At 40.5% G+C, this 27,973-nt stretch overlaps 1 protein-coding gene across 2 annotated transcripts in view; it reads right to left on the bottom strand.

The window, feature by feature from the left end:
• Positions 1 to 27,973, bottom strand: part of zranb3 (zinc finger, RAN-binding domain containing 3) — an 86,813-nt gene that overhangs the window by 49,433 nt on the left and 9,407 nt on the right. For both annotated transcript variants that reach the window (XM_015952448.3, XM_054743196.2), the window contains exons 3-5: positions 9,123 to 9,141; positions 8,690 to 8,868; positions 2,387 to 2,618 (exon numbers count right to left, since the gene is read on the bottom strand). In XM_015952448.3, the coding sequence (XP_015807934.3) occupies positions 2,387 to 2,618; positions 8,690 to 8,868; positions 9,123 to 9,141 (430 nt within the window). The remainder of the gene's footprint in view (positions 1 to 2,386; positions 2,619 to 8,689; positions 8,869 to 9,122; positions 9,142 to 27,973) is intronic.

Here is a 27,973-nt window from a genome sequence, read left to right as displayed (position 1 = left end):
AGACGAAAGAAAATGAAGGTCTATACGTTATGTTTTTATTCCTTCATTCAGTCATGTATTTTTTCTATTCATTCATTCATTTGTGGATTAATTCGTTCTGTATTTTAACACCTTAATCTAACAGCTGAAATGTCTCATCGCCCCTCATTCATTTCCACAGGAGCGTTTCATCATTAAATCAGGTGTGTTCACAATCTAAAACGGGCAGAAAGTGTGCTGGGAGCAGACTCCAGCACTAGCATGTCGGCAGGCCACTTCACTATTGACCGACAGAATTCCTGGTTAATAACATGACCTCGATCCTGAGAGGAGGAATCACGTGACCAAAGGGAAAAGCTGTAGCATGTCGGCAAACCCGCACACTGACTCAGAGCGCTACAAGCTACGGGCGGCTAGCAGACAGGACTGTGGCTAACAAGACAAGGCAAACAAAACATATTAAAGTTGTACTTACAAGCGCAATGGGACGATCGTTAGCTCCGCATCCAATGAGAATCCTTATTTGTCTCTGAGCTCTCATGATTCAGAAAACTCCCGACATTGACTCTTGTTTGACTAATTTTGTGGTCGGACGTTGCTTTTCTTTTTTTTTTTAGCTTCATCGGATGAATCCTTTTGAGGCTCCACCATGATGAACACGTTACGGTAAATGCTAACCAGGCATAGCTAGTCTGTTCTGAGGCGTAAACATGGGTAAAGAAGCTTTGTGAGACTTCAGGGGAGCTGCCCGGATTGTCTGAAGTTGCAAGTGCGGTATTCTGACCACAAGAGGAGGAGGGGCCTGAGACCTTTCATTAACCATGTAAAGGGTCATTTTAGCACATTCTGGCTGAAAAAAGGTATTTAAAAATATGAAAAATGTACTTAGTTTGCCTTATCTGACTCATTCATATATTAATAAATAAATAAGTAAATTCATTTGTTCTTTCATTCATCAGATTATTTTACAACATCACATCTATAAATCCATGGTCCTGTTCGATTTACCCATTTCTGACTGTTTTCTATGTTTTTGGTGTACTTAGTAGCTCAATCAGGAAAATTGTACTTTGAATTTTTCCTTTTTTTTTTACATCGTACAGCGTCGATAAAACATAAAAAAATAAATAAAAGCTACAATTTACTGCAAATTTGAGTCAAACGAGTGTGAAAACCCCGTTCCCCTGACTCAACCGGTCGCAGGAAGTTAGATTTTACCTTCACTTATTTATGATTTATAATCTTTTTACAATTGTTGTGATGATGTCACACACCATTCCCAAACTACTTGGAAAAAAAGCTCCACACATTCTGACATTTGTACTTGGAGTTAGAAATCTAGCGCCCCCCCCCCCCCCCCCCCAACCCCCCGCCAAAGTAAAGTAAATAAATAACACAGAATTTCATCATCGCCATCTTCTCCTGAGAACAGGACGTGAAGCATCCCATCTCAAACTTGAAAATGTAAACTCATTTAAATTTAAACTTCAACGTGACTTTTTTTCGTAACAAGTTAAAGTTTCCCCTCAGCAGCTATTCGTCAGAGGCTTGATTTGTTTTGACAAAAAGCCTGTGCTCCTCTGCATCGATGTGTGGTTACCATGGTGACCCAGATCAGCCACTGGCAGCATCCTGAACATGTCTTTGTGCTTGTTTTCTCAAATGCTGCCCAGTATGATGTTCTTTTGTCGTCTTTGATGACTTTTCGTCCCTTAAACTCAGTAAAAGCAGCAGACACTCCACTGGTCCTGATACAGGAAGTGTTTATGTCTTTATACCTCCCCCCACCCACCCCCCCTACCAATGATGGAATGAGGCTGCAACACACAATGCACCTGCAGTCTAACATAAATAACAATGGTAAAATAAATCATTATGGAGAAGGGGTGTTGTGCAGTTCCCCAAACACAGTTGTCCTGTGAATAGCCCCTTCTTATTGTTTCTAAATTCAATACCCCCCCATGTGCTTCTTTTATTACTTGTCTCGTTTATTGCGGCGCCGTGTCGCTTCATATCGGGATTCCTAAATGAAGTTTTTGCAACAAAAGGTTATTGAAATAAGATCCAGAAGGATGAGTGATGCCGCCGAGAGTTAATTGGCTTTTTCAACGTTGGATCGTAGTCCAACCCCTCTCTGGAGCAAGTTGCCATGGCGATCCACCTGCACGGGAACACCTCTGTGGAGAAAAAGGGCCGACTAATCTCTTTTTACTAGTTGAGGATTGTTTTTTTTCCCGCGCCTCCTTGACTCCGTGTCTAATCTTTCATTAAATATGTAAAGCGAGTTTGAGGGAATTTGGAATCTGCAAGGTCCATTTAATCTTTAGGGAAAACAACAACAACCTGCTTCATTTACTCCCCCTCCGCCAAGGCGTCATTAACTTTTCAATCCGGCCAGGCTGATTACCTCTTCAGGTCTGCCCAGAGCCGGGGTGCCGGTGAGCAGGATGGACCGCGTGGCGCTCTGAATCAGAGGGACCAGGATCTTGGTCCGAGCCGCGTTCCGGGACTTTAGGTAATGTGACTCGTCCACCACCACCACGGCGAAGCGCTGCCTGGTCAGAGCCTCCACTAGGGGGCGGGCGTCGGTGGTGAGAAGGCCATAACCCAGAACCGTCACCTTGCTGCTGCTGATGCCCCTGGAAAAGAAAGATAACTTCTCATTGATTGGCTGGAAAATTTACTCAGGATGAAAACGAGTAAATTCGTGGAACAGAGACATCCAAACCAGGACACTTGAAAGCTTCACAAGCCATGTACCAAATAGTTTTTCAATTTTCATTTAAATTTCTTTGTTCTGCTAAAACTCTGCCTTTTATGTGAATACAGAATGTTTAATAAGTATTTATCTACAAAAGCTGTTGATACAAATAGCAGTTCAAAAAACTTTTTAATATATATTTTTGCCTAATTTCTGAGACTTTATGACAAAATTTACACTTTGAACCTTAATGGACCATTTTAACCAACCAGTAAAATTCTTATATGTTCATTGTGTTATTAATAGTCTTGTTATACTAATCAATGAGCCTGTTCTTCGTATATTTTATCAATAAATCATCTACAAAGTAGAGAACTTGTTTCTTTAACAAACAAACAAAACAAAAAAATCAATTGGGGGGGGGGGGGAAGGTTGTTGTTGGTTTAGCATCCAGAAACAGCAAAGAACGTCTCAGCTAGTAGCAGCTAACTGTTCCAATCTGAGGCGACATGTCCAAATACCAGGAAATAAGACTCTAAATCCTGCGGTCAGAAGCTCTACTCTGACATGGCTCACTTCTGCTTCCTTAAACGGGCACACCAGAGCTTTGTTTCCCCCAAGTATGACTTACAAGGCATTCATTCCTACTAGATACCACTGCAAATGTATTGAACAAGTGATCCAAACCTTTAATCTTTTTAAAGGACAATCAAATTAAACATCATAAAAACACCAGAGAATCCCAAAAATCAAAAATTACTTTTGCAAATCTAGCTAAAGCTAACATAACTTTGTTTAGCTACAATAATTTATAAGGATGAAGCTAAAATGAGCTAATATAGCTTAAATAATTAAAGTTAGCCCAGCTGAAAATGATTTAAGACAGCTACATTGCAATATACATGTAGCTAGCATAGCACCAGTGAAGCTAAGATGATTTAAGCTAGTTTGGTCAAATTTGATTTCTGACAGTAAAGCTAAGCAAATTTTGGCATTGCTATAATCAATTTAAGACAGGCTAAATGTGGGCTACTACAGCCACAATAATTAAAGCTAGAAGACGGTGTCGGTCCAGGATCTGCTCGGGTGCAAGATCGGCTCAGGGTCCTTCGACTGCCGATGACGTCAATGTACGGCAAACCCACTCGGACAAAATACACTACACATCTATACTGTTGGAAAGAATTTAGCAGTTTCGTTATTAAAATAATGTTTCTAATGACGTAAGTTTGTGTTTATATTGGTATTGTAAAATAAAACACTATATTGTATTCATAATGTTGAACTCCTCTTTGAGCACATCCCTTGAAGGATCATAGGTATTAGCAACACCTGTGAAATTGTATTTGCAGGAAAGAAGTGTGTCCCGTTTATTGAAGTATTTTGTGTTTAGAGTTTTTGACGTCTTGTCCATGCGTAGTTCAGTTACGCTCATAGCTGCTAGCCAAAACTCTGGAGTTTAAAGTTTTATGGCTTTACTAAAATACCTGTCTGTACTTATTTGATGGTAGTTTTACTTTCTATTAGACTCCAAATGTAATCATTTGGCACGTTTCTAATTCATAATTTGTAAGAATGTAATCAGTGATATTAGCATTAGCATTCCTAAGGGTTTTTCCATGTATATTAGCATTGCGCTAACCACTCGCTGCCAAATTGCAGCCTTTGCGATTAGAAAATCTCCTTTTGTCACATCGCAATTTAATTGCACATGAAATTAATCTTTCAGCCCTAATATACATGCAGCTCTATGCTAAAAGTGTATTTTCAAAGAGGTAATGATGTATTTCTTTGTAAAAGTTGTCCATCTTTCCAACAGAAACATTTGCCTGGTCCAACGTAACGTGATAACAACGTAACGTGATTGCGTAACTTCCGTGAGGCTCATGTTCAGCCAATTAACTACTTTAACGTCATCGGCAGTCGAAGGACCCCGAGCCGATATTGCACCCGAGCAGATCTTGTGCCGACAACGGTAATGTAATTAACAGGTTAACAAACCGGATACACGCTAATCAAGCTAAAACTATTTAACAAGAGTTAAGCTAACACTAATCAACATGGTCAAGCTGAACTAATTTATGCTAGTTTTACTTTATGTAATTCATTCTAGTAAAGATAAAACTTTGTTAGGTCAGTCATGCTAAGCTACTTTAGATAATATTGCACAACTAATTCATGGTAAACAAGCTAACACTTATTTTGACTAGAACAGGGCTCATGATCGCCATGTTGGCGGCCTACGAGTCCTTACTTGTTGCTTGGTACTACTGACAACAGCACGCCCAGTCTCGTTCTTGCGGCATAAATTAATTTATTATTCATTTGATCGGTTATATTACGCAACCATGGCAAACCGTTGCTGTGTTGTGAGGTGCAACATGCAATGGCCAGGAAAAATGCTGGAAAATGAGCTAACTTTCCATAGTTTTCCTGCTTGGAGCCATTACCACAGGGACCAAATATCTAACATACCAAAGTCTCGTCGGCTCACTTGGATCGCAGCTGTGACACAACCAAGCATCACCTTCCGGAGTAATGGTAAGATACAGATGGCGTACGCTGTTTCTTTTCTTCAACCGCTACACACACATACCGGTAGGCAAATGCAGGCGCACTGACACACAACACAACTTTTCCTGCTCTTCATCTTCTGTGGGATGACAGTTTTGATCGTTTTACTAGAAAAACCAGCAAATGTAACGTTCACCTCTCATCCGGACGTTTACATCCGCTCACATCACAAACAAGAAAGCCGAAAATGTCCGTTACGCAGAACTACGGAGGCAACAAGTTGTCGTCGGTGCTCCAGTCTGTGATCTTCCACATGAATCCAAACCGTTTATTGTGCTGGTTTTTGTCCACATGCCGGTCACTCGCGGTTTATTAACACTCGTAAGCCCACCAACGTGTCTGCGCACACCCCAGAATGCAACGCGTAACCACGTGTGATCACTGTTGCTAACTAAATAAAGCTAATAAACTCAGCCTAAACTAAGTTTTTAGACAGTCAAGCTAATGCTAATGTAAATTACTCTGCCTAAAACTTTATTTTCTGAAAAAAAATATACAAATGATGTCCGAATATTCCCACTGATGTTAATTATATCACACGAAAAACATTTTGCTGTAATCATGTTGTATCTTGTCAAGTGAAATTAAAATTAGCCCTCCTAATGAGGAATCAGCGGTCAATGCTGCCACTGTCAACTCTGGAGTGTAATTGGGTTTTTAATTTCTAAAAATATCAGCTTGAATTTCCTTTGAAAGTTTTCTTTATTTGTTACTGAGCTGACATGAGTGTTTAAAAACAAGATGGCTGCCTCTGAATACAGTATTTATCTTTGGGAGCACTAATGAGGTTTAGCATCGCTTTCTTGTTAGCTTTTAAAACGATGACAACAAGAACAAAAGTCGTCGCCTTTCAGACTGAGCGGCAAGTGTTAACATTTCAAACAAGAGCCGGTGCTTAGTGGCTTGGAAACTCCAAATATGGTGTGTTATTTTTCCTCTTTATCAACATTTCCATGTTTCTCAGCTGCTTAGAACACCAAAAAAGCAGATAAACAAACAAGCGGTTGACTTCTAGAGGCATGAAACTCGAGGAGCAGTTGAGAGGAATCAAAAAAGCTCTTTCTTAGCATGCGTCGGGGCTTTCATTCCTCGCCTTCTGCCACGCCGAGCACCAGCGCGGGAATAAAGAACCCCTGATGTTCTACAGAACGCTGAGAGGAGAGGAGGTGGTGCTGCTCAGTCATTAACACATCCAGTTCAAGGACACGTTTTTCCCCCAGAAGGCATTCACAACCTCTTTGCACCTCAACTGTGATGTGCGATGGAGAGAGCAACCCCCCCCCCCCCCCCCCCCCAACACACACACACACACACACACACACACACACACACGCACCTCAACTGGAATAAGTAGAAAGTTGGTCTTGTTCAAACTATTAATAAAACACAAAGAGGGGGAAAGTTGGAATGATGTTTTTTATGCTAACGTGTAAAATTTGTCCACAAATGCACATTTTCTCAAGGACAGCCCCCCCCCCCCCCCCCAAACTTTCCGCTCTTGTTCAATAACGCAGACGTCGCTCCGACATGATTTGTCTGTCAGAGCTGTCAGGCGTCGGCCCGTCAGCTCTTGACATGGAGGAAGATTAATTTATCGGCCCCGCCCCCACCATCCATCTCCCCCCCCCCCCCCCGCCCCCCACATCTTGTTAAGGTAAATTATTACCACTGCCCATTGTTGTGAGCTCAGGTAGCCTTTCTATTCCGTGATGATGGTTATTATTGTTGCACGGATGAGAAATCAGCTGGATTATCTGTGCAAAAGGGTGTTTATCCTAACGTTAGTGCTAATGTGATTTACGCTGATGAATTTTTGGGTTTCAGTACCAAAAAAATGAATTTTGTTGAAAATGTACCAAAAAATGCACCGATCCCAGTTTTAAAGGCCAATTCTGATTTTCAACCAGCCGATTTCTTTTGTTTGTTTTTCCACATTTTCTGTTAAATGGCTGAAGTCTTCATTACTGTAGAGTAAGATTAGATAATCCTGATGGAAAAGAAAGCAAATTAGAGCTTAGAAATGTTTGTGTTATCAGGCAGAAGTCCTAAATTACCAGCGTAGCTGCGGCACATTCCTGGTTTTGATGGTCAAGCGTTAATAATTATCAGGTTTCATTTATTTCTCAGATGATTTTCTAAGTTTCACAACAATTGAAAATACACATTAAAAAATGTTAAGAGATTTTTGGTATTCTTGCACCTTTTCCAATCCTAAACTCAAGATCTTCTTCAAGCGCTTTCAAGATTTTCTTCATTTTTATACTGGTTGTTATTCACACGCGCACATTTACACTTTCTTGTCTCACGAAAACAAAACGTATTGTTCTGAAATCAATTCATAATTAAAAATAAATAATTTTATGGAAATCCCGAGCACTTTTCAGGATTTCAGAACCCACAAAGTTAATGAAGCTAAAAATAATCAGGTTCCTAGTTCACTGAGAAGCTAATACATTTTGATTTTTAGCAACAGATCAATGATTGTTCATGATCGTCATTAAAAATGTCAAAAAATAAACTATGATCGCAGTGCTCTTGGTCAATTCTGTTTTTGATTTCATTCTAATAATAAAAACATACAAAACCACCTTTCCACCATTTAAGGGAACATTTGACGACTAAGAAGTACGATAAAATAACGAAAGCCCAAATTTAGGACAGCCAATTGTTGGAAATAGTCAACATTGGTGTTTTTGTAACTGCGATGTTAAAAAAAATACAGAAATTTCAAACCTTAAAATGGCCTTAAAAAGCCTAAGAAATCTTGAAAACCTGTAGTCTGCTTCTGCAACCTGAGTAAGAATGACTGTGATTGGAGGATTGCTGCGTGTTAGGAACCCAAAACATCACGAGAGCACACTGGGTCCGACTTTATAGCGAGAACTGCGATGTGAAAATTACGTACACTTACATTGCGATGTCGACGCTCAAACTTACTAGTTTTTTCCCCCCAGTTAGCTTTTCTCTTTCCAAAACCCCGGAGGATTATAATTTACATTCGTCATACGTCGTACATACGTCAGTTTTTGCTGATGTGGGCTAATTTATAAAAACTTTTTGCTAATTTCTCTCTCTTTTTTTTTTTTTTTTTACTTTTTCTCACGTTAAAACCAACGTTTCTTGTTGAGGCTGCAGATCAGGACTCACGGTGATCCGATCTGCTCACTCGCTCTTTTACCAGCTCAATTAAAAATTGTTTTCTATTCTTTGGAATATTTTTATTAATGAAAAATTTGCTGTTTGCAGGTTTATGTTAATCCAGAGCTGCGGCGCACTAAGATTCATGCTTAGAAGCATCAATTCATTAATCATTCACAGGAGGTGACACAACTAAGTAAATTAGAGCTGCTGCTGAATGCTAATGTGTTTGAATCTGCAGGTTTGAGTAAGTAGAGGCCACGACAGCGTCTCAATGGTATAGGAGCGATGACCTACATGATGTGGCTCTTGTTTTCCACCAAACAGATGTCTCCAGGCTGCAGCTCGGGGATCCACCTCTCCAGCTCCTCAATCCAGGGATATTTGAGGGAGGAGGGCACCACCACCAGGAGGGGCCACTCCTGCCTATAGGCGTATGCCACAGCGATGGCCTGCACCGTCTTCCCCAGACCCATCTGGATCAAATCAGCACATGGCAAAGGGAGAAAAGAAAACAAGTCAATCGCACGGTGGAGTCGGCGGCAAATTGCACATGACGGCTGAGTTTCTGAGAGGCCCGATAGTAATCAGATCTCAGAATGATTCCAGTGTCAGAACCCATTAGGACCACGGCAGCGCCACGCCGACTCATTCATCTAGAAGGCGTCGCGCAGCAAAGACTCTGCTTCATTTTGGGGGGGAAACAGATTCTCCGACTCTGTCCGCTTACCTCATCAGCGATCATGCATCTGTAAAACAAGGAAAAGAGCTTTATTAGATTCAAACCGATCAACTAAAAGAACTCCTTTAGTTCAGCTCATGAACAGAAAGAAACCAGCCCCCTCACATTCAGTCCTTCGTAACATACGAGTTAGCAAAATGTTTTCTGTATCTAAGGCAACCCTAACCCACAAGGTCAGAGAATTTGAGCTCCTGCTGCCTAAACCCTTCACAGTTTCTCCAGGAACGTTCCGTTTAATAATAATTTAGTGTTTAATTAAGACGATCCTAAAAAAAGTTTTATTCCAAACGATCCCAAAGATGACATAAATAAAAAATTTAAATTAGTTCTTCATTCCACTTTCAACCATGCTTTACTTTTGTAATCAAGGACACATTTCTACCCCTTCCCAAGGATAAACTTGTGGTTGTGTTTCATACAAGAGCAATGGCAGAATGAGGGCAAAACACACTGCTAGTGAATGATGAATATTGACAGTTATGAGGAATACAAGCAATATTTTTTCTTTCGATCCTATTTTTTAAGCATCATTTTTTTATCGATTCCCCTTTTCAACGTCTAGTCTTCTATAGCAGCTCTTCTGAGCTTCTAAAGCAGCGTTGTCTGGAAAAGCCTAGACACTACCTGAATACTTACACTAACACTGTAATTGTTATGGAGGTGACGAAGGCCTAAACATTTTGTTTGTGGGATATTTTTTCTAGTGTGATAAAAGCAGCTCTGGTCTAATACACTACCAGGAAGCATGCTCAACACATCTTTAACTCATTCACTGCCACTGACGACTAAAGTCGTCATTTTAGATCCAATCGTTCACCGCCATTGATGACTAAAGTCGTCATTTGCATTTTTTTTACTGTTTGAGCATCAGAACGAGCCCCCGCGCTGAGAGAACAAACATCTCAGCCTTGAAGCCGATCTTCATCCGCATACGTCACGTGATCAGGAAACAGAACATCCATGTGTTAGGAGATCGTTTTGGGACGTTCCTGTAAAAAAGGTGAGGCGCGAATCAGAATACCGTCTGCCGATCACAATTCAACAACAGATTATGAAAGAATGGATTACGGTCAAAACACGCGGATTCTTCCTGATGTAAGAGGTGAGTCTCCTTTTTTTTTGGTTGTTTTGGCGTCAACATCATCATAGCGCGCAACGTTCTGTGACTCTTAAAAAAACAATAAAAACGGTGAGAAACGCTGGCAGCGAAGGCCGTTAGCGATCAGGAAACGGCTGGCAGTGACTGAGTTAGTGAGCAATTCCACCAACATCAAATATTGTTTTTTGTCTCCTTAAAATGTGAACTTTGTACAGGATGAGTTGTCAGGGTGTTTGTTTACCTGAGAGATGAAGCAAATCTGGTTGTGAAGTGTGATGCTAATTTCCAGTTTTTGTGTTCGGATTTTAACTCTAAAAATAAACAACTCTAAAACAACATATTTCCTGTATTTTTTTTCCGTTAAAAGTAAGTAATGTTAAAGAATTTAAATATTCTGGTCGTCGTCGAGGATAACCCGGGTTGGTTAGCCTAAACAAGTTTTTAGCTAAGGTAAGTTAACTAATCAGAAAATATCTTGAATTTGTTTATTGTACGTTGAATAAATAAAATGAAAAATAATTTCAAGTAATATGTGTTAGTAATAGGGCTAAAGAAGTTAACTCCGTTAACTGAACACTGAAATTGTTTAAACTCAAGTTTACACATTTTCATTATTTCTGTTTTTTAAAGTCTGATGATCGCTGCCTCAAAAGAGTGTTGGTGACTCCCCTCGTAGCCAATCAGTGACAGACAATCTTATGACATTGCATTTTTGACCCAGCAAGGTTCACTTGAGCATTGGTTCCATCGAGGGGTCTGAAACAGGTTGAAGCATGTTAGAACACCCCAGTTGTAAAAGTAGGCCATATAACGACCCGGACCACAATGTTTATTGGCCCACTTTAGTTGTAGATCCATAGGACAATGGAGCAGTACAGCAAGGGCAGAACGGAATAGCTACAGCGGATTAGTACCACTAAGGCAGAGCAATAGAGCTGAAACAACTAATCGATTTAATCGATTATAATCGATTACTAAAATAGTTAACAACTTTTTTAGTCATCGATTAGTTGTTTAATAATCATATTTTACCGCATAAAGTCTATTTTTTACCACAATCTGACATCGGTTACAATCTGTTAAATTTGCCGCCAGAGTGTGGCAGTAATGAGCCACTGATCTACCAGTGGAGCCATAGAAGAAGAAATGAGCCAATAAGTGCCCTCGGTTTTCATGACGTATCACGTTACTGACGCGCATCTTGCTGTGAGAGATGGCGGAACAAGAAGAAATACGGAAGAAAAATAGAAGCGACAAAACTGAAGAGAAACCCCGGACAAAAACCTCACGAGTATGGGATCACTTCACTCTAGATGCCATGAAAAGACGGGTGACCTGCAAAATATGCAAAAACCATCTAGCATGGCACGGAAGCACAACGTCCCTAAGTGAACATTTGAGACGAAAACATGTGGGGGCTGATGCAGCAGAGGAAAGTCCGGTAAATCCGGTAAGTAACAGAAAATAAACAAGCTAACGCAGATCAAATTTGGGAGCTGAGTTCGTTATAGTGGATGTTAAACATGTTTTTTTGCCGCGTAAGTCTACGGTGTTCTACTTCTGATTGACTAGATGCAATCGTGAATCTCCTCCGTGTTGTGAATCATGCGCTTGCCAAATTTAGCACGTCTGTTTATAAGAATGTTCTCGTTAAGAGAAAAACGGCACAAACCCATAACTATGTTCCTCATTCAAAAAAGGACAACTCCGCGGAGAAAAATATACAGACGAGCTGTGTCCAGGTGAATGTAACGCGGCATAGTTGTACGCTTTCAATTTTTAAATACAGGAGAAATTCAGAAAGTCCTTTTTTTACTATTAAAAGGCTGTTTTACTGTCTAACGCTGTAAAACGCCTCACAACACATTTTTGTCAAAATAAACGATCACTGTACATTGTTAATTAATTCAAATAATGTAATATTGATTTAGTGTTGTAGTGTGTGTGCTGCTTTATTTTATATGTGTACTTATTTCAGTCTATTTGTGTTTCTTATGCAGAAAAAAAAAACAAGCAACGATGGACAACTACATGGGGAACAAGACACTCACCCCCCAGCAATGCATACCACTTACAAACTCTATTCTAGATTCTACATTATTTTTTATGGAATTTACCTCTTATATTTTGATGCCAAAAAATTATTCTGGACTGATATTTTGCACTGTTTAGCTCATTTTACACCGCTGACTGTGTTCATGTGCAATAAAATAGATTGCAATCAACTGCACAATTCTCTTATGTTTTTCTTTTTCTTAACTGAAATGTATTCATCACTTGTATAGGTTAAATAGCTAAACAATAACAAACCGATTAATCGATTAATCGAAAAAATAATCAACAGATTAATCGATTATGAAAATAATCATTAGTTGCAGCTAGGGCTGCAACAAACGATTATTTGGATAATCGATTAATCGGATGGGGTCTCGACACGATTAATCGATTAATCGGATTACATGGGGAAATTTTTAAAAACTGCTAGGGAAACGTTATTTCTCTCCTTCCTTCACTTTATTTAACACAACATTATTAGAAAACAGTTCAATAGCAGAAAAACAACATGCCATCACCTAAATTGTCTTATAAGGTGTATAGACAGAGACCCTAAGCTACATCTATCTGTGACCTAAAATGCTTGGTCCAAGTTAAACAGCTTAAGGGCAATTCTCATCTGTTTTGTTTGATCTCATCTGTTAATATTTATTTTAAATGTAATTAAACATAGGCTGTGAATTAATCAAAATTGATCACTATTTCCAAAACTGACTGAAAAAATACCAAATAAAACAAAAGTAAATGAATGCCATCCTCCTTGCGATGATGCCCTGGGCAACTGCCATAAAGTCACATCAAGAAATGCTGCTGATCATTTCAATGATCCCAAATAGACTCACATTAGGCCACATGAAAGCAACTGAACCCAAAAATATATTAACCAGTATATAACTGCACTCTCACACAACACGCCTGCAGCAACAGTTAGGACTCCTCCCTCCCTTTTAAAAGCGTTTTTGCTTCTGAGGACATTGTGGTTGTAAAACCACATGCTAGTAGTCTGGCCCCGGTGTGATCAACCAGTTTCTGCGGGAATGTGACGGCGGAACCAGGGCCAGATTAACACTTTGTTGTACCCTGGGCAACAATATTCAAGGGCTCCATCATCACGACCCAAGGATCACCATAATGTGGTCACATACAGAATATTTTACTGTAATATGCAGTAAATATACTCAATACTTGAATGCTTGACAACACATAACCCGCCCAGAGTAACCTTTGACCCACCTCGTGTGGACTGACCAATGAGGAGAGGGTCTTAACTTGAGGCCCTCTCTTCATTGGTCAGTCTGCATGAGACTGACTCTCAACTGACATTCAGTCGTAGGCAGCGAAGCGTCTCTGTGCAGCGCAAAAGCCCGGGTGGACAGTTTGTTTAATATAGGGTGACCATATTTCCATTTCCAAACAAGAGGACAGGGGATCTGTGCCTATGACGTCACTAGAGCTGAAACAACTAATCGATTTAATCGATTATAATCGATTATTAAAATAGTTAACAACTTTTTTAGTCATCGATTAGTTGTTTAATAATCATATTTTACCGCATAAAGTCTATTTTTACCACAATCTGACATCGGTTACAAGCTGTTAAATTTGCCGCCAGTATGTGGCAGTAATGAGCTACTGATCTACCAGTGGAGCCGTAGAAGAAGAAATGAGCCAATGAGTGCCCTCGGTTTTCATGACGTATCACGTTACTGACGCTCATCTTGCTGTGAGAGATGGCGGAACAAGAAGAAATACGGAAGAAAAATAGAAGCGACAAAACTGAAGAGAAACCCCGGACAAAAACCTCACGAGTATGGGAGCACTTTACTCTAGATGCCTTGTAAAGACGGGTGACCTGCAAAATATACAAAAACCATCTAGCATGGCACGGAAGCACGACGTCCCTAAGTGAACATTTGAGACGAAAACGTGGGGGCTGATGCAGCAGAGGAAGAGCACCGCGGTCAAGTGAGCCGTCATTTGGAAGAGCCAGCCCGGTAAGTAACAGAAAATAAACAAGCTGGACTTAGTGTTTTAGCTGAGTTTGTTATAGTGAATGTTAAACGTGTTTTTATGCCGCGTCAGTCTACGGTGTTCTACTTCTGATTGACTAGATGCAATCGTGACTCTCCTCCGTGTTGTGAACCATGCGCTTGCCAAATTCAGCACGTCTGTTTATAAGAATGTTCTCGTTAAGAGAAAAACGGCACAAACCCATAACTATGTTCCTCATTCAAAAAAGGACAACTCCGCGGAGAAAAATATACAGACGAGCTGTGTCCAGGTGAATATAACGCAGCATAGTTGTACGCTTTCAATTTTTAAATACAGGAGAAATTCAGAAAAAGTCATTTTTTTACTATTAAAAGGCTGTTTTACTATCTAACGCTGTAAAACGCCTCACAACACATTTTTATCATGTTTCTTAAACAGTATTACACAAAATAAACATTTTTCACATTTCTCTAGCTAATTTAAACACTCCCGACTCAAAGTAAAAACCTCATGAGCTTCTTACTCAGAGCTTTTTAATAGTAAAAAAAAAAATAGACTTTTCTGAATATCTCCTGTTGCGGGCTATTTTGTAGAACGTAACCCTCAAAATAAATGATCACTGTATATTGTTAATTAATTCAAATAATATATTGATTTAGTGTTGTAGTGTGTGTGCTGCTTTATTTTATATGTGTACTTATTTCAGTCTATTTGTGTTTCTTATGCAGAAAAAAAACAAGCAACGATGGACAACTACATGGGGAACAAGACACTCACCCCCCAGCAATTTATACCACTTACAAACTATTCTAAACAAGCTGGTAAAAGACATGAGGCCACTATCCACGGTGGAAGGAGCAGGCTTCCAGCTAATGCTAAAAAATTATTCTGGACTGATATTTTGCAATGTTTAGCTCATTTTATACTGCTGACTGTGTTCATGTGCAATAAAATAGATTGCAGTCAACTGCACAATTCTCTTTTTTTTTTTCTTAACTGAAATGCATCTATCACTTGTATAGGTTAAATAGCTAAACAATAACAAACCGATTAATCGATTAATCGAAAAAAATAATCGACAGATTAATCGATTATGAAAATAATCGTTAGTTGCAGCCCTAGACGTCACACTATGGCAACGCCACACAAACCATGTTGGGACCCATTTTTTGTAAGAACTAAATTAATATCAGATTCTGCCAATTAAAGGGCTCTAAAACTATTCATATGTAAATATTTTGCATATTTAATGCAAAATCTAATTTTTCTGCTTTAGTGCTGCAACAAGGTTTTATTAATAATGAATTATTATACCTTTTGTTTTACTACAGCATCGGTAAGCTTCCTGTGCACAGATTATTAAGGATGCTTGTTTCAGCTGTGAGATTAGACGATAGGATCAATGAAAAAATAAGTTGTCACACACTCCATGGAAACTTTCAGAGAATCCACAAATAGTGGCTTTCAAATGGTTTTGTTACTTTTTGCAAGTTTAAAAAAGAAGCAGATGAGACAGCATGTCTGATAATTTAGTTTTTCATCTGATAATATTAGAACATGTCAGTAATGTCTGAGGGGCTTTTGTAAACACCATATAACTAACACTACTGGAGAGGGCATGAATTACACAGAGGCTTCTGGGGAGCCCAGTTATGGGGGGGGGGGCATTTTGCCTTGGCCCCCAAAATGTCTTGAAACGGCCCTGGGTGTGTGACTGAGTTTTGAAGGTGATCTGAATTGTATCAGATGTATAAATATGACATGTGTATAACTTATTGTTTTTTCCTGGTAAAAATGTGTAGTGGAGATAAATCTACCTACATTTTACTTTTCAACACTTTGTTTTGTTTTCTTGTTTTTATTTAACTATTTTCCTGTCCTGTCTGTCTCTCATCTTCCTGCATCTCCTCTTAATTCTCCAGAAAATCTGTTGCCTGGATTCTTACCTTTTCACCTCATCAGTTACTTTTGAGCAGATCAAAGGGATCTCCTGACCGAAAAGCGCAGAGCGCGTTTTCGATGCTGCGTGAGGTGAAATCACCACAGCACAGGTGATGAGCTCCGCAGTAAGCGAGCTTCAGGCACAAATAAGACAGAAAATAGAGAACATGTGCGGACATGAACGATCGTGTGCTAATTATAGTTTTTTGGTTGCGTCACTTTGAGAATGGACCGTGCGCTGGAAGCAGCTGCCTGGATCGCTGCGCGACAATGCGGAACCGGTTCGCAGCAGCGCAAGTCTGCCGGCTCTCCCTCACGCTGATCTGCGGCTCTCCCTCGCGCTGATCTGCGGCTCTCCCTCGCGCTGATCTGAATTGCTCTGGTCTGCGCGCAACGGCGGGCGGGAAGGTGGGGGGGGGTTGGCGCTTTTGGAAGAGTTGTGCGACACAACGAATCGATGACGCAATTCGTTGCCAACGCTTTTAGTAATCGATTTTCATCGAATTTATCGATTCTTGTTGCAGCCCTACAGAGCAATACAGCTAGATCAGAGCAGTATAGCTACAGTGGAGCAGGACGGCTAGGACGGAGCAGTACGGCTAGGGTAGAACGATATACCTAGGGTGTAGCAGTATTACCAAAGCAGAGCGGTACAGCTATGGTGGAGCAGTATGGCTAAGGCGGAGCAATACAGCTAAACTAGAGCGGTATAGCTACAGTGGAGCAGGACGGCTAGGGTAGAATGGTATATCTAGGGTGTAGCGGTACAGCTAGGGCTGAGCAGGTGGCATCACACAACCCAGTCAATTAACTTTTAAAAGGAAAAATGTCATTGCTTAATACAAATGGTAAATGGCCAGTATTTGTATAGCGTCTTCTTAAGGTTCTACAACCCCCAAGGTGCTTAACAACAATCAGTCATTCACCCATTCACACACACATTCACACGCTGGTGGGGATGAGCTACAATGTAGCCACAGCTGCTCTGGGGTGCACTGACAGAGGCAAGGCCTGCAGAACACTGGCGCCACCAGTCCCTCCAACCACCACCAGCAGGCAAGACGGGTTAAGTGTCTTGCCCAAGGCCACAACGACAGCATTCTCTGGTCAGAGTCGAAAACGAACCTGCAACCTTTCAATTACTGGACAACCCGCTCTGCCTCTTGAGCTACTGCTGTCCCACGCAGAATAAACACCAGAGTGCTGCTGTTTGTACATGGACATCAGAAGATGCCAGCAAACAGTGGCAAGGTTTAGTTGGCTTTAGAACTACAAACATTCCTCGATGTCGTCAGAGAAAGCCACATACAGGACGGTACACACTTACCTTTAACCACGCCTGCCAAGTGAGAGTCCAACTGAACCCCGATACACTCTCCTGAAGCTTCAGCCCAGACCATTTCACTCAATGGAACCGAAGCACTACAACCACATTTAAGCAGGAACTAAAAAGGGCGAATGACCTGGTACACATTAGAAGTGGAAAAGCCTTTGAGCCGGGTCGAACCGAGTCAGTCCACGCTGAAGTGGGGACCAGGGAAAAATGGCCAATAAATACAGTTCCTTTGGAGGTAATGATACTCCTGTAGAACATTCTGGACAGTATTTGTCACCGTTTAAGATTGTTGCAATAGTGTAAAGGAAGTTTGTTCTCTCATATGCTAATAAAAGCATTAGAAACATGACAATTATCAAGTTAAAGCTGCAATGACAAATTTGGCTGCTACAAGTTCCCAAAAGTCCCAAAAGGAAAAACACCGTTTGAAGTATCGGACAATAAAAGACATTTGGACCTAGAAAACTGCCGACTGCGTGGGTTTCTGCTTCAGTGAAAATACCCGAGAGTAGTCGTGAGTGTGTTTGCGTTCAAAACCTAGCTAGTTCTGCAGATTCGCCAAAACAGCTTTGAGGTATATTTATGTGGTTAATCACTTGTTTGTGACTGTAATTGTGATTGAAATTTTTAATTGAAGGAAAATTCTAAATGATATATATTTTCTGTTACTAGAAATATAAAAATACTATTGTGGATTAAAAAAAAATGAACATAACGAAGTTCAACTCTTCATTGAAAAACTTTTTGTTTCCTGGAGGTTTTCTCCGGTGAGTTTCAGTTGGATAATGAGACTAAAATGTGCTAATTTTGCTTTTTCTCAGTGCCTGACACTTAGCTAAAATGAAACCAACTAAACCTAGAAGCAGCCACCTCCTCCCCGTGGGGAACAATGAGAGTGTGGCACCGTCTTCTGCCCAAACCGTCCCGGTGGCAGAAGCACGACGAGATCAACACGCTCCTCTGCGTCCGGTGGGCCGGAGCCCATTGTCGTGACCTTGCTTATTCATAAAAGCTTTCCAACATCATGTCAGAGCAAACAGAACAGCTCTGAATACCTCAGACACTCTCTCATTATTCTTCCTCGTCCTCCTCCTCCTCCTCCCATCTCCGCCCCATTTCTCTCCTTCAGCTGAGGAACATGATTAATGTGCACCTTGCCACTGGTGGTTTTTCTAATTGCCAGCACACCGGCCCAGTCAGCGCAATGCACACGCACGCATGTGTGTGTGTGTGTGTGTGTGTGTGTGTGTGTGTGTGTGTGTGTGTGTGTGTGTGTGTGTGTGTGTGTGTGTGTGTGTGTGAGAAAGACACACAAAAGGCATGCAAAAATAAAAAAGTGAAAACACATGCCAGCATCAACAAAAGAAAGCGCATGAATAAATGTCTCTAAAACTACACACGTGTGATCACACACACACACCGAGAGGGAGTGCGTGGCTGGGGCAGGTGCTTGCCATTTCTCCACACATTAATCATCCTCCTTTAAATAACATGAGTGTCGTCTTGACGGTTTGAGACTGCGAGCTCGCCGCTGCTGTTGCCTGACGACGGCATGCGCCCCGCCGCAGCATCTTTCTAATGTTATCTCGGAAACCCACGAGCCCCCCGAGTGTCAGGAAGAGGGCTCCGCTGCCTCCTGAGCTGGCTGCCATGAGCTGATGGCTCTGACCTCTGCATGGAGATGTGTAGTTGGGACCCACGCCTAACCCCAATCTCCCAGCCGAGCTGAACACTCTGCTTGGGACTGGATCTGTGCCGCTCGGTGTGGGATGCCGGACAAAAGGCTGACCGTGCTCGGATTTTACAACCATTTACGGGTTCAGAGAGCAGTTTTACTCTAAACATTCAATTCGCACAAAAAAAAATAAATCCAAAAATAACCTGTAGATAGAAGAAGTTTTGGGTTGTAAATGGATGCATTTAAAAAAAAATTTTAAGATCCAAAAAACATTCCTTTAGAATAAGTTTCTTCTCTTTTTCACTCTGATCTAACACTGAAGCTTGTATTTACTTGACTGATCCCTTCCCCTTTGCATGTGTGTTTTTAATAAAGTTTTAGCTCACTTTGACATTTCCATTAACTGCATTTTGATATTAGATTTTCAAGCATAAGAAAAGAAACAATATCAAACATGGTATTACCACTAACATGTATTAAAGGGACATTATGGAAGTTAGACAGCCAAAACATGTACAGAAATAATAAATGTCTTCTTCATACATTCTCCTGCAATGCCCTGGTCCTGTAGAATGAGCCCTGGCATTTTTACTGTGATTGCCTGTTTTTCTGTAAAATCACAGAAAAAGAGAGATGCTCGGGTCGAGCAGGCTGCTTCATGCGCGTTCACGCTCAGGCATAGCCCGTAGCATTTGCTATCCGTAGCTTTAGCAGCAGAGAGAGAGGCAGTGCCACTTTGTCGCTGTTCCTAACGCCTAGTGACAAAGCTAGCTACATTTCTGAGGACCCTTAGCTACTTTCTGTAGAACTTTCTTCTAGATATTTCCTGCAAATTAGCAACAAAATAGCCATTTTCACTCCGAACCGTTCTTTGGTTTGACGTTGTTTCAGCTGTCATCAAGGATATAAACGTTACAGATACTGTGAATGTTACTAGAGTGTAGCTCACCTTGTAAGATGTCTGACTCTCATGCAGAAGACCTGCGTTCGATTCTGGATGTGAACATAGTTTATTTAGAGTTTCTTTTTTACATTAATGGTATATTTTTTTACAGTAAGATGCCCAAATTTTTATTTGAGACTCGCCGAACGGCATTGAATTCACAGATAAAAAAGATGTGGGTTCAACTTTCATTTTGGAACAATTTTTCAAGCAAGGGAAGGGAATGATCTGAGCATGCAGGAGGACTGACCCATCATAAACCTTTGTCGGCTGTGCTGAAGAGAAAGGTACAGAACCACATTATTTAATTAATTAGCTGCGCGTTCTCCTGTGCTCTGTCCTCCGGGCCACACACACCATCACACCATCACACCCAAGGAACTGTCTCAGTTGTTATATTCGTTAAGGAGTGCACGTACAGCATGCACGTCTCGTGCACGAGCCTACTATTGAAGCTGCCATTATGCTTTTGGCCTGAGGGGGCAGTCGCGAGCATAAAAATTCAAAACTCCGTAAAGTCCCTTTAAAACAAGGATGACCTGTAAAAGACAAGCTAGCAGGAGGCTAATGTCACGGCTAAAGGTTGCCATTTTAAAAATTAGAAAACAACTAAATGAAATGATGACACTGTAAATTTATCTTGTTCAAGTTAGTTAATTAAATGTAATTATTTATAAAACAAATAATAACTGATTTCATTCATCAGATCTGTTTTGGAGGTTAGCCTCATTTTTTCTTCCTCTAAATAACGTGGCTATCTAGCTAAAATTAGCCAACGTTTCTATGAGAAAGATCAAACATTGCAAAACCACTTCAAATAGTCATTTAAAATACATTTTGGGCAAAGTTATATTAGATATCACAGAGCACCCTTTTAACTCATTCGCTGCCATTGACGACAAAAGTCGTCATTTGCATTATTTTTACCGCACCCTGAGAACAAACATCCCAGCACTAAAGCCGATCTTCATCTGTTTACGTCACAAGTCACGTGATCAGGAAGCAGAAAATCCATGTGTTGGGAGATCGTTTTGGGCCGCTGCTGTAAAAAAAGTTAGGAGCGAACCGGAAAAGCTTCTGCCGATCACAATTCAACGGATTATGAAAGAACGGATAACACTCGAAAAGAACGGATTCTTCCTGATGTAAGAGGTGAGTCTACTCTTTGTTTTGGTTGTTTTGGTTGTTTTGGCGTTGACATCATCATAGCGCGCAACATTCTGTGACTCTTAAAAAAACAGTAAAAACGCTGAAAAACGCTGGCATCGAAGGGCTTTTCTGATCAGGAAACGGCTGGCAGTTAATGAGTTAAAAATGCAACAACTCCATGATTAAGTAAAAAGATGTATTTATTATTATATTTATTTTAAGCATAAAAAAACAATAATTTGATAAAACTGAGTTTAAAGGTGCAATATCCATTCATGCTAGCTACATTTTCAATTACAGCAATTCTAATGTTCATTCCACTTTCTTCAGGTTCCCCTTTTAAGGTCACACAATCTAATTGTTGCAGTAATTTGTAACACACCGGCTTGTAATGCAACTTCTAATGTTAACTCGTTCACTTGTTGTTAGCATGCTAACAGGTGAGTTGCTAGTGCTAACAGTTAGCTTCTACATGCTGAAACACTTTCTGCTGTTTCTCGGATGCTACACCAAAAACAGTCTTCCCCGTCACGAGTCAAGATGGGTGAGTAGCGTACTTACCCACTGCTAATGAATTAGAGTCTCACAAAACACGACTGCACGTCTGATCACGTATAAACAATAGAGTCACTTCCCGTTTCCTGTTCTCAAGTCCCGCAGGATGTTGTGACTATTGCGCGACTTTCCAAGAAGTGCTCAGCAGCATGGCGTGTGCTGTGGAGTTAGCACTCTAGAAGGAATTAATAAACTCAGGTAATTTACAATATATCTGGCTAATGTTACCAAGCACTAGCTAATTCATCACCATCGTTGCAATAATAACACATCTATTAGGACTGGCACTGTTTTTTTAAGGGTTTTTGCACATTAAATAATTCACATTATTTGTAAAACTAATAATATACACTTGCTTTAAAAATAAAGGTTTCCCGAAATATTTTTGCACACATAAAAATGAACATGTGTGTGGCGCAGTTGTGAGCACTGTTGCCTCGCAGCACGAAGGTTGCAGGTTCGAAACTCGGCTGCGGCCTTTCTGCGTGGAGTTGCGTGTTCTCCCCATGCATGCGTGGGTTTCCTCCGGGTACTCCGGTTTCCCCGACAGATCACAACATGCCCTATAGGTTATAAATTGTAAGTCGCTTTGGATAAAAGCGTCTGCCAAATAAATAAACATAAATAAACATAAACATAAAAAGCCAACATGTTTTTGTGTTGCATTATGCATTAAGTATCTCTAAAGAAAACTATTTTCCCATCTAATAAACAAAGCAGGCTCAGCAGGCATTACCGTTTATTTATGATGTGTTGCCTCCACACTTTGCTTCTCTATAAACTTCTTAATGTCCTGGATGGATACTGTCCAAATATTGCTAAGTTGCCCATTAAAGCGATGGGTAATTTATGGAGAGTGGTATTTTTCACACTGGTTCACAGAATTCATCTCCTGCCATCTGGGTAACACAGAAAATGATGCTATTATAATAAAAACTACATTACACGTTTAATGCCTTATTAGGAGGGAATGAAATTTTGAGCATTTTAGGAAGTAAATACTGTAAGAGAGGCACTTTAGAAATATACTGATGTTTTCGTATTAGAATGACTAATGAAATCAAATGTTGAGTATCTGGCATTTAGGGCTACTGATGAAAGATTCAAAGCTTCAAAGCTTTAGGATCATGATGGGTTGACTATGTTCCCCTATCTACCTTTTAACAAATTGAGTGCCCTTTTTAAATGATCAATTTTTTTCTCAGAATCAAAGAACCATCTGTCAGTGTTCGGATCCAAGACTGGGTTATGTGACTGGTCTATGAAGAGATCCCCAGAACTTGTTCTTCTATGCCAACTCTACAAACTCAACCTGCGGACCACGAGATGTTCTACCATGCTTATTTTCATTCTTATTTATCTAGCAGATGCTTTTACCGTAAGGCAACTTACAATTGATGAAAAACCAATCCAGTGAACTAACTCTACATTCACGTTTTTGGACTGTGGGAGCTAAAACTATTACCTGGAGAAATGCCACATATGCTTTGGGAGAGCATGCTAACTTTGCACAGAAAGGCCACAGAAAGGTTTGAACCTGCATCCTTCCTGATGCAAGACAATAGCGCTACCTACTGCAATCCATGTAGCTCGAGTGGCATCTACAAAGCTGAATTTCATGGTTTTATTGTAGCCCTAACTGGCCCTTATAATTAAAAGAGATAGGGACTTGTCATGAGTAAGATTGGTTGGAATATCAAGTCACAGTCACTCTGCAGACTCCTATAGCTGTGTTTTCTAGAATTTCCAAGACATTTCTGAGGGGTGGAGATTGACCCGGAGATATGTAACATGTGACATTCAATGACCAAAAGAAGCACCGTTTTAACAGTGCTCTGTGAAACAACGGTGTTATGGAGAATTTGTACCTCATTTTTTGGTGTTGGGAGTTTAGTATCAATAACTTAAAATCAACATCATCACTGCTTATTTTGTTTTGCTTCCATTCGTCTTCAACAGCAACTCTTCCAGTTTTACAAATGCCTATTGTTTTGGTGGCGACGTATGCTGACGTCTTTTCCTACTGAGTTACAACCAATCATTTTGCGTAAACCAAAGGTTCTGCTAAGTGCTACTGGGCCATTCCAAGTATCTACCCCAGCTACTCCGTCGAATGTCTCAAGACATGTTGGAAAGAAGGTTACACTGAAACAGATTTCCCTCTCAGCCAGCTGGGAGCTTGTCAGTTTTTCTCCTATAGTTAAAGAAAAAGCAGGACGAAGTAACTGTTTACAATCAGTGAGCCCATGAGTTTGCCAAGTCTGAGCAGAGCTAATGATGCTGCAAAGGCATTTGAAATTCAACACTGGCCGGCAAAAAGCTCCAGAGTTGTTTAAAGCAGTGTTTCCCAACCCTGGTCCTCAGGGCACACTGTCCAGAGTTTTCCTGCTGACACACACCTGACTTACATAAACAAGTGATTAACAGGCACCTGCAGCACATGATGTCGTCCTGCCAAGCCAATTTAAATCAGGTGCACTGAAGCAGTCGTGGAATACATGTAGGACAGTATGCCCTGAGAACCCGGGTTGGGAAACACTGGTTTAAAGAACCAAAGCCAGTAAACCACAACAGCCCAGAAGATATTTCTTGTGCCCTTAAGAAGAAGGCTAGAGGCTAACAGTGAGCTAACAATGTTAACGGTGAAACAGAAGCAAATAGTCGGCTCTAAAACATCTCAAGATAATTTCTGAATTACCAACAACTCTATATTACAGTAGCGCTGGGCGATATGGCCTAAAATCAATATCACGATATATTGAGGATTTCACCGATAACGATAAATGGACGATAACTACAGTTGTATGCAGAAACAACAGTTGTCCACTAGATGGGGCTGTGACATGTATTACGCTGAGTCCCATTTTTACGCAACTCTACAGGTGCTGGCCAGTAAATTAGAATATCATCAAAAGGTTGAAAATATTTCAGTAATTCCATTCAAAACGTGAAACTTGTACATTATATTCATGCAATGCACACAGACCAATGTATTTCCAATGTTTATTACGTTTAATTTTGATATTTATAGGTGACAACCAATGAAAACATCAAATCTGGTATCTCAGAAAATTAGAATATTCTAAAGGCCAATGAAAAAATGTTTGTTTCTCTAATGTTGGCCAACTGAAAAGAATGAACATGAAAAGAATGTGCATGTATAGCACTCAATACTTAGTCGGGGCTCCTTTTGCCTCAATAACTGCAGTAATGCGGCGTGGCATGGACTCGATCAGTCTGTGGCACTTCTCAGGTGTTATGAGAGCCCAGGTTGCTCTGATAGTCGTCTTCAGCTCCTCTGCATTGTTGGGTCTAGCGTATTGCATCCTCCGCTTCACAATACCCCATAGATTTTCTATGGGGTTAAGGTCAGGCGAGTTTGCTGGCCAATCAAGGACAGGGATACCATGGTCCTTGAACCAGGTGCTGGTGGTTTTGGCACTGTGTGCAGGTGCCAAGTCCTGTTGAAAGGTGAAGTCTGCATCCCCATAAAGTTGGTCAGCAGCAGGAAGCATGAAGTGCTCTAAAACTTCCTGGTAGACGGCTGCATTGACCCTGGACCTCAGGAAACAGAGTGGGCCAACACCGGCAGATGACATGGCACCCCACACCATCACTGACGGTGGAAACTTTACACTGGACCTCATGCAACGTGGATTCTGTGCTTCTCGGCTCTTCCTCCAGACTCTGGGTCCTTGATTTCCAAAGGAAATGCAGAACTTGCTTTCATCAGAAAACATAACTTTGGACCACTCAGCATCAGTCCAGTCCTTTTTGTCCTTGGCCCAGGCGAGACGCTTCTTGCGCTGTTTCTTGTTCAAGAGTGGCTTGACACACGGAATGCGACACCTGAATCCCATGTCTTTCATGAGTCTCCTCGTGGTGGTTCTTGAAGCGCTGACTCCAGCTGCAGTCCACTCTTTGTGGATCTCCCCTACATTTTTGAATGGGTTTGTCGTCACAATTCTCTGCAGGGTGCGGTTATCCCTAGAGCTTGTACACTTTTTTCTACCACATTTTTTCCGTCCCTTCGCCTGTCTGTTAATGTGCTTGGACACAGAGCTCTGCGAACAGCCAGCTTCTTTAGCAATCACCTTTTGTGTCTTGCCCTCCTTGTGCAAGGTGTCAATTATTGTCTTTTGGACAGCTGTTAAGTCAGAAGTCTTCCCCATGATTGTGGTGCCGTCAAAACAAGACTGAGGGACCTTTTAAAGGCCTTTGCAGGTGTTTTGAGTAAATCAGCTGATTAGAGTGGCAGCAGGTGTCTTCTATATTCAGCCTTTTCAGAATATTCTAATTTTTTGAGATACCAAATTTGGAGTTTTCATTAGTTGTCACTTATGAATATCAAATTTAAATGTAATGAACATTGGAAATACATTGGTCTGTGTGCATTGCATGAATATAATGTACAAGTTTCACGTTTTGAATGGAATTACTGAAATATTTTCAACCTTTTGATGATATTCTAATTTACTGGCCAGCACCTGTATGTGGTACAGCTTCTTAAAGGGACATGAATGTTGCCAACCTACACACATTGTTCATTTTTGTTATTATCAAATTTATTGACATGGGAAAAATTATCATGATAAGAGTCACAAATTTCAATAACGATAAATTTTCGATTTATTGCCCAGCCCTATATTACAGTGAAATGAGTGGCAAGTGAACGAGTCAATCGCTGCGTTTTACTGCCTTTAATGAGCTGTTCAGAACTTTAACTGAAAGCTAACGGCAAGACGGTAACCAACCGCACTTCCTTTAATGCCGGACACAAACTTTCATAATAACACCTAAAGAGTGCTAACACCAGAAATGACGATGTATTTAGCTAATCATCTTACTGTGTATGACTCGTCTTTGCTCGTCATCTAGAATCTTCTGGAGTTGATTTGAACCTGGCAACTGCCATGAAACTCATGGAATGAGACTGAGAAAGTCACTTGTTGTTTAGAAAATTTGACTGCAGTACCCACATTTGACCACAGGATGTCATTTTTACTTTATTCTTACATATTGCACCTGAAAAAATGTGTCGTTGTCGGTACAAGATCTGCTCGGGTGCAAAATTGGCTCGGGGTCCGTCGACTGCCGATGACGTCTAAGTAGTTGATTGGCTGAACGTGAACCTTACGGAATTACGTAATCACGTTACGTTGTTATCACGTTAAGTTGGTCCAGGCAAATCTTTCTGTTTGAAAGATGGACAACTTTTACAAAGAAATCCATCATTACCTCTTTGAAAATACACTTTTAGCATAGAGCTGCATGTATATTAGGGCTGAACGATTAACTGCATGTGCAATTAAATTGCGATGTGACAAAAGGAGATTTTCTAATCGCAAAGGCTGCAATTTGGCAGCGAGTGGTTAGCGCAATGCTAATATACATGGAAAAACCCATAGGAATGCTAATGCTAATATCACCGATAACATTCTTACAAATTATGATTTAGAAACGTGCCAAATGATTACATTTGGAGTCTAATAGAAAGTAAAACTACCATCAATCAAATAAGTACAGACAGGTATTTTAGTAAAGCCAGAAAACTTTTAACTCCAGAGTTTTGGCTAGCAGCTATGAGCATAACTGAACTACGCATGGACAAGACGTCAAAAACTCTAAACACAAAATACTGCAATAAACGGGACACACTTCTTTCCTGCAAATACAATTTCACAGGTGTTGCTAATACCTATGATCCTTCAAGGGATGTGCTCAAAGAGGAGTTCAACATTATGAATAAAATATAGAGTTTTATTTTACAAATACCATTATAAACACAAACTTACGTCGTAAGAAACATTATTTTAATAACGAAACTGCTCAATTCTTTCCAACAGTATAGATGTGTAGTGTATTTTGTCCGAGTGGGTTTGCCGTACTTTGACGTCATCGGCAGTCGAAGGACCCCGAGCCGATCTTGCACCCGAGCAGATCTTGTACCGACACCGTATTCATTTTGTCTCTGCAGTTGATTTGCATTCTTCCTGAGATAATTCAGACAAACATGCACAGCACACGGTAAATTTATACCTATTAAAAACTTGTGCCAAACAATCAAAAATTTCTCAAAAACTAGACTACA

The sequence above is a fragment of the Nothobranchius furzeri genome, chromosome 14, assembly GCF_043380555.1.
Source record: "Nothobranchius furzeri strain GRZ-AD chromosome 14, NfurGRZ-RIMD1, whole genome shotgun sequence".
NCBI lineage: Eukaryota > Metazoa > Chordata > Actinopteri > Cyprinodontiformes > Nothobranchiidae > Nothobranchius > Nothobranchius furzeri.
The sequence above is the reverse complement of the archived record's forward strand: the minus strand, read 5'-3'. Positions and strand labels throughout refer to the sequence as shown.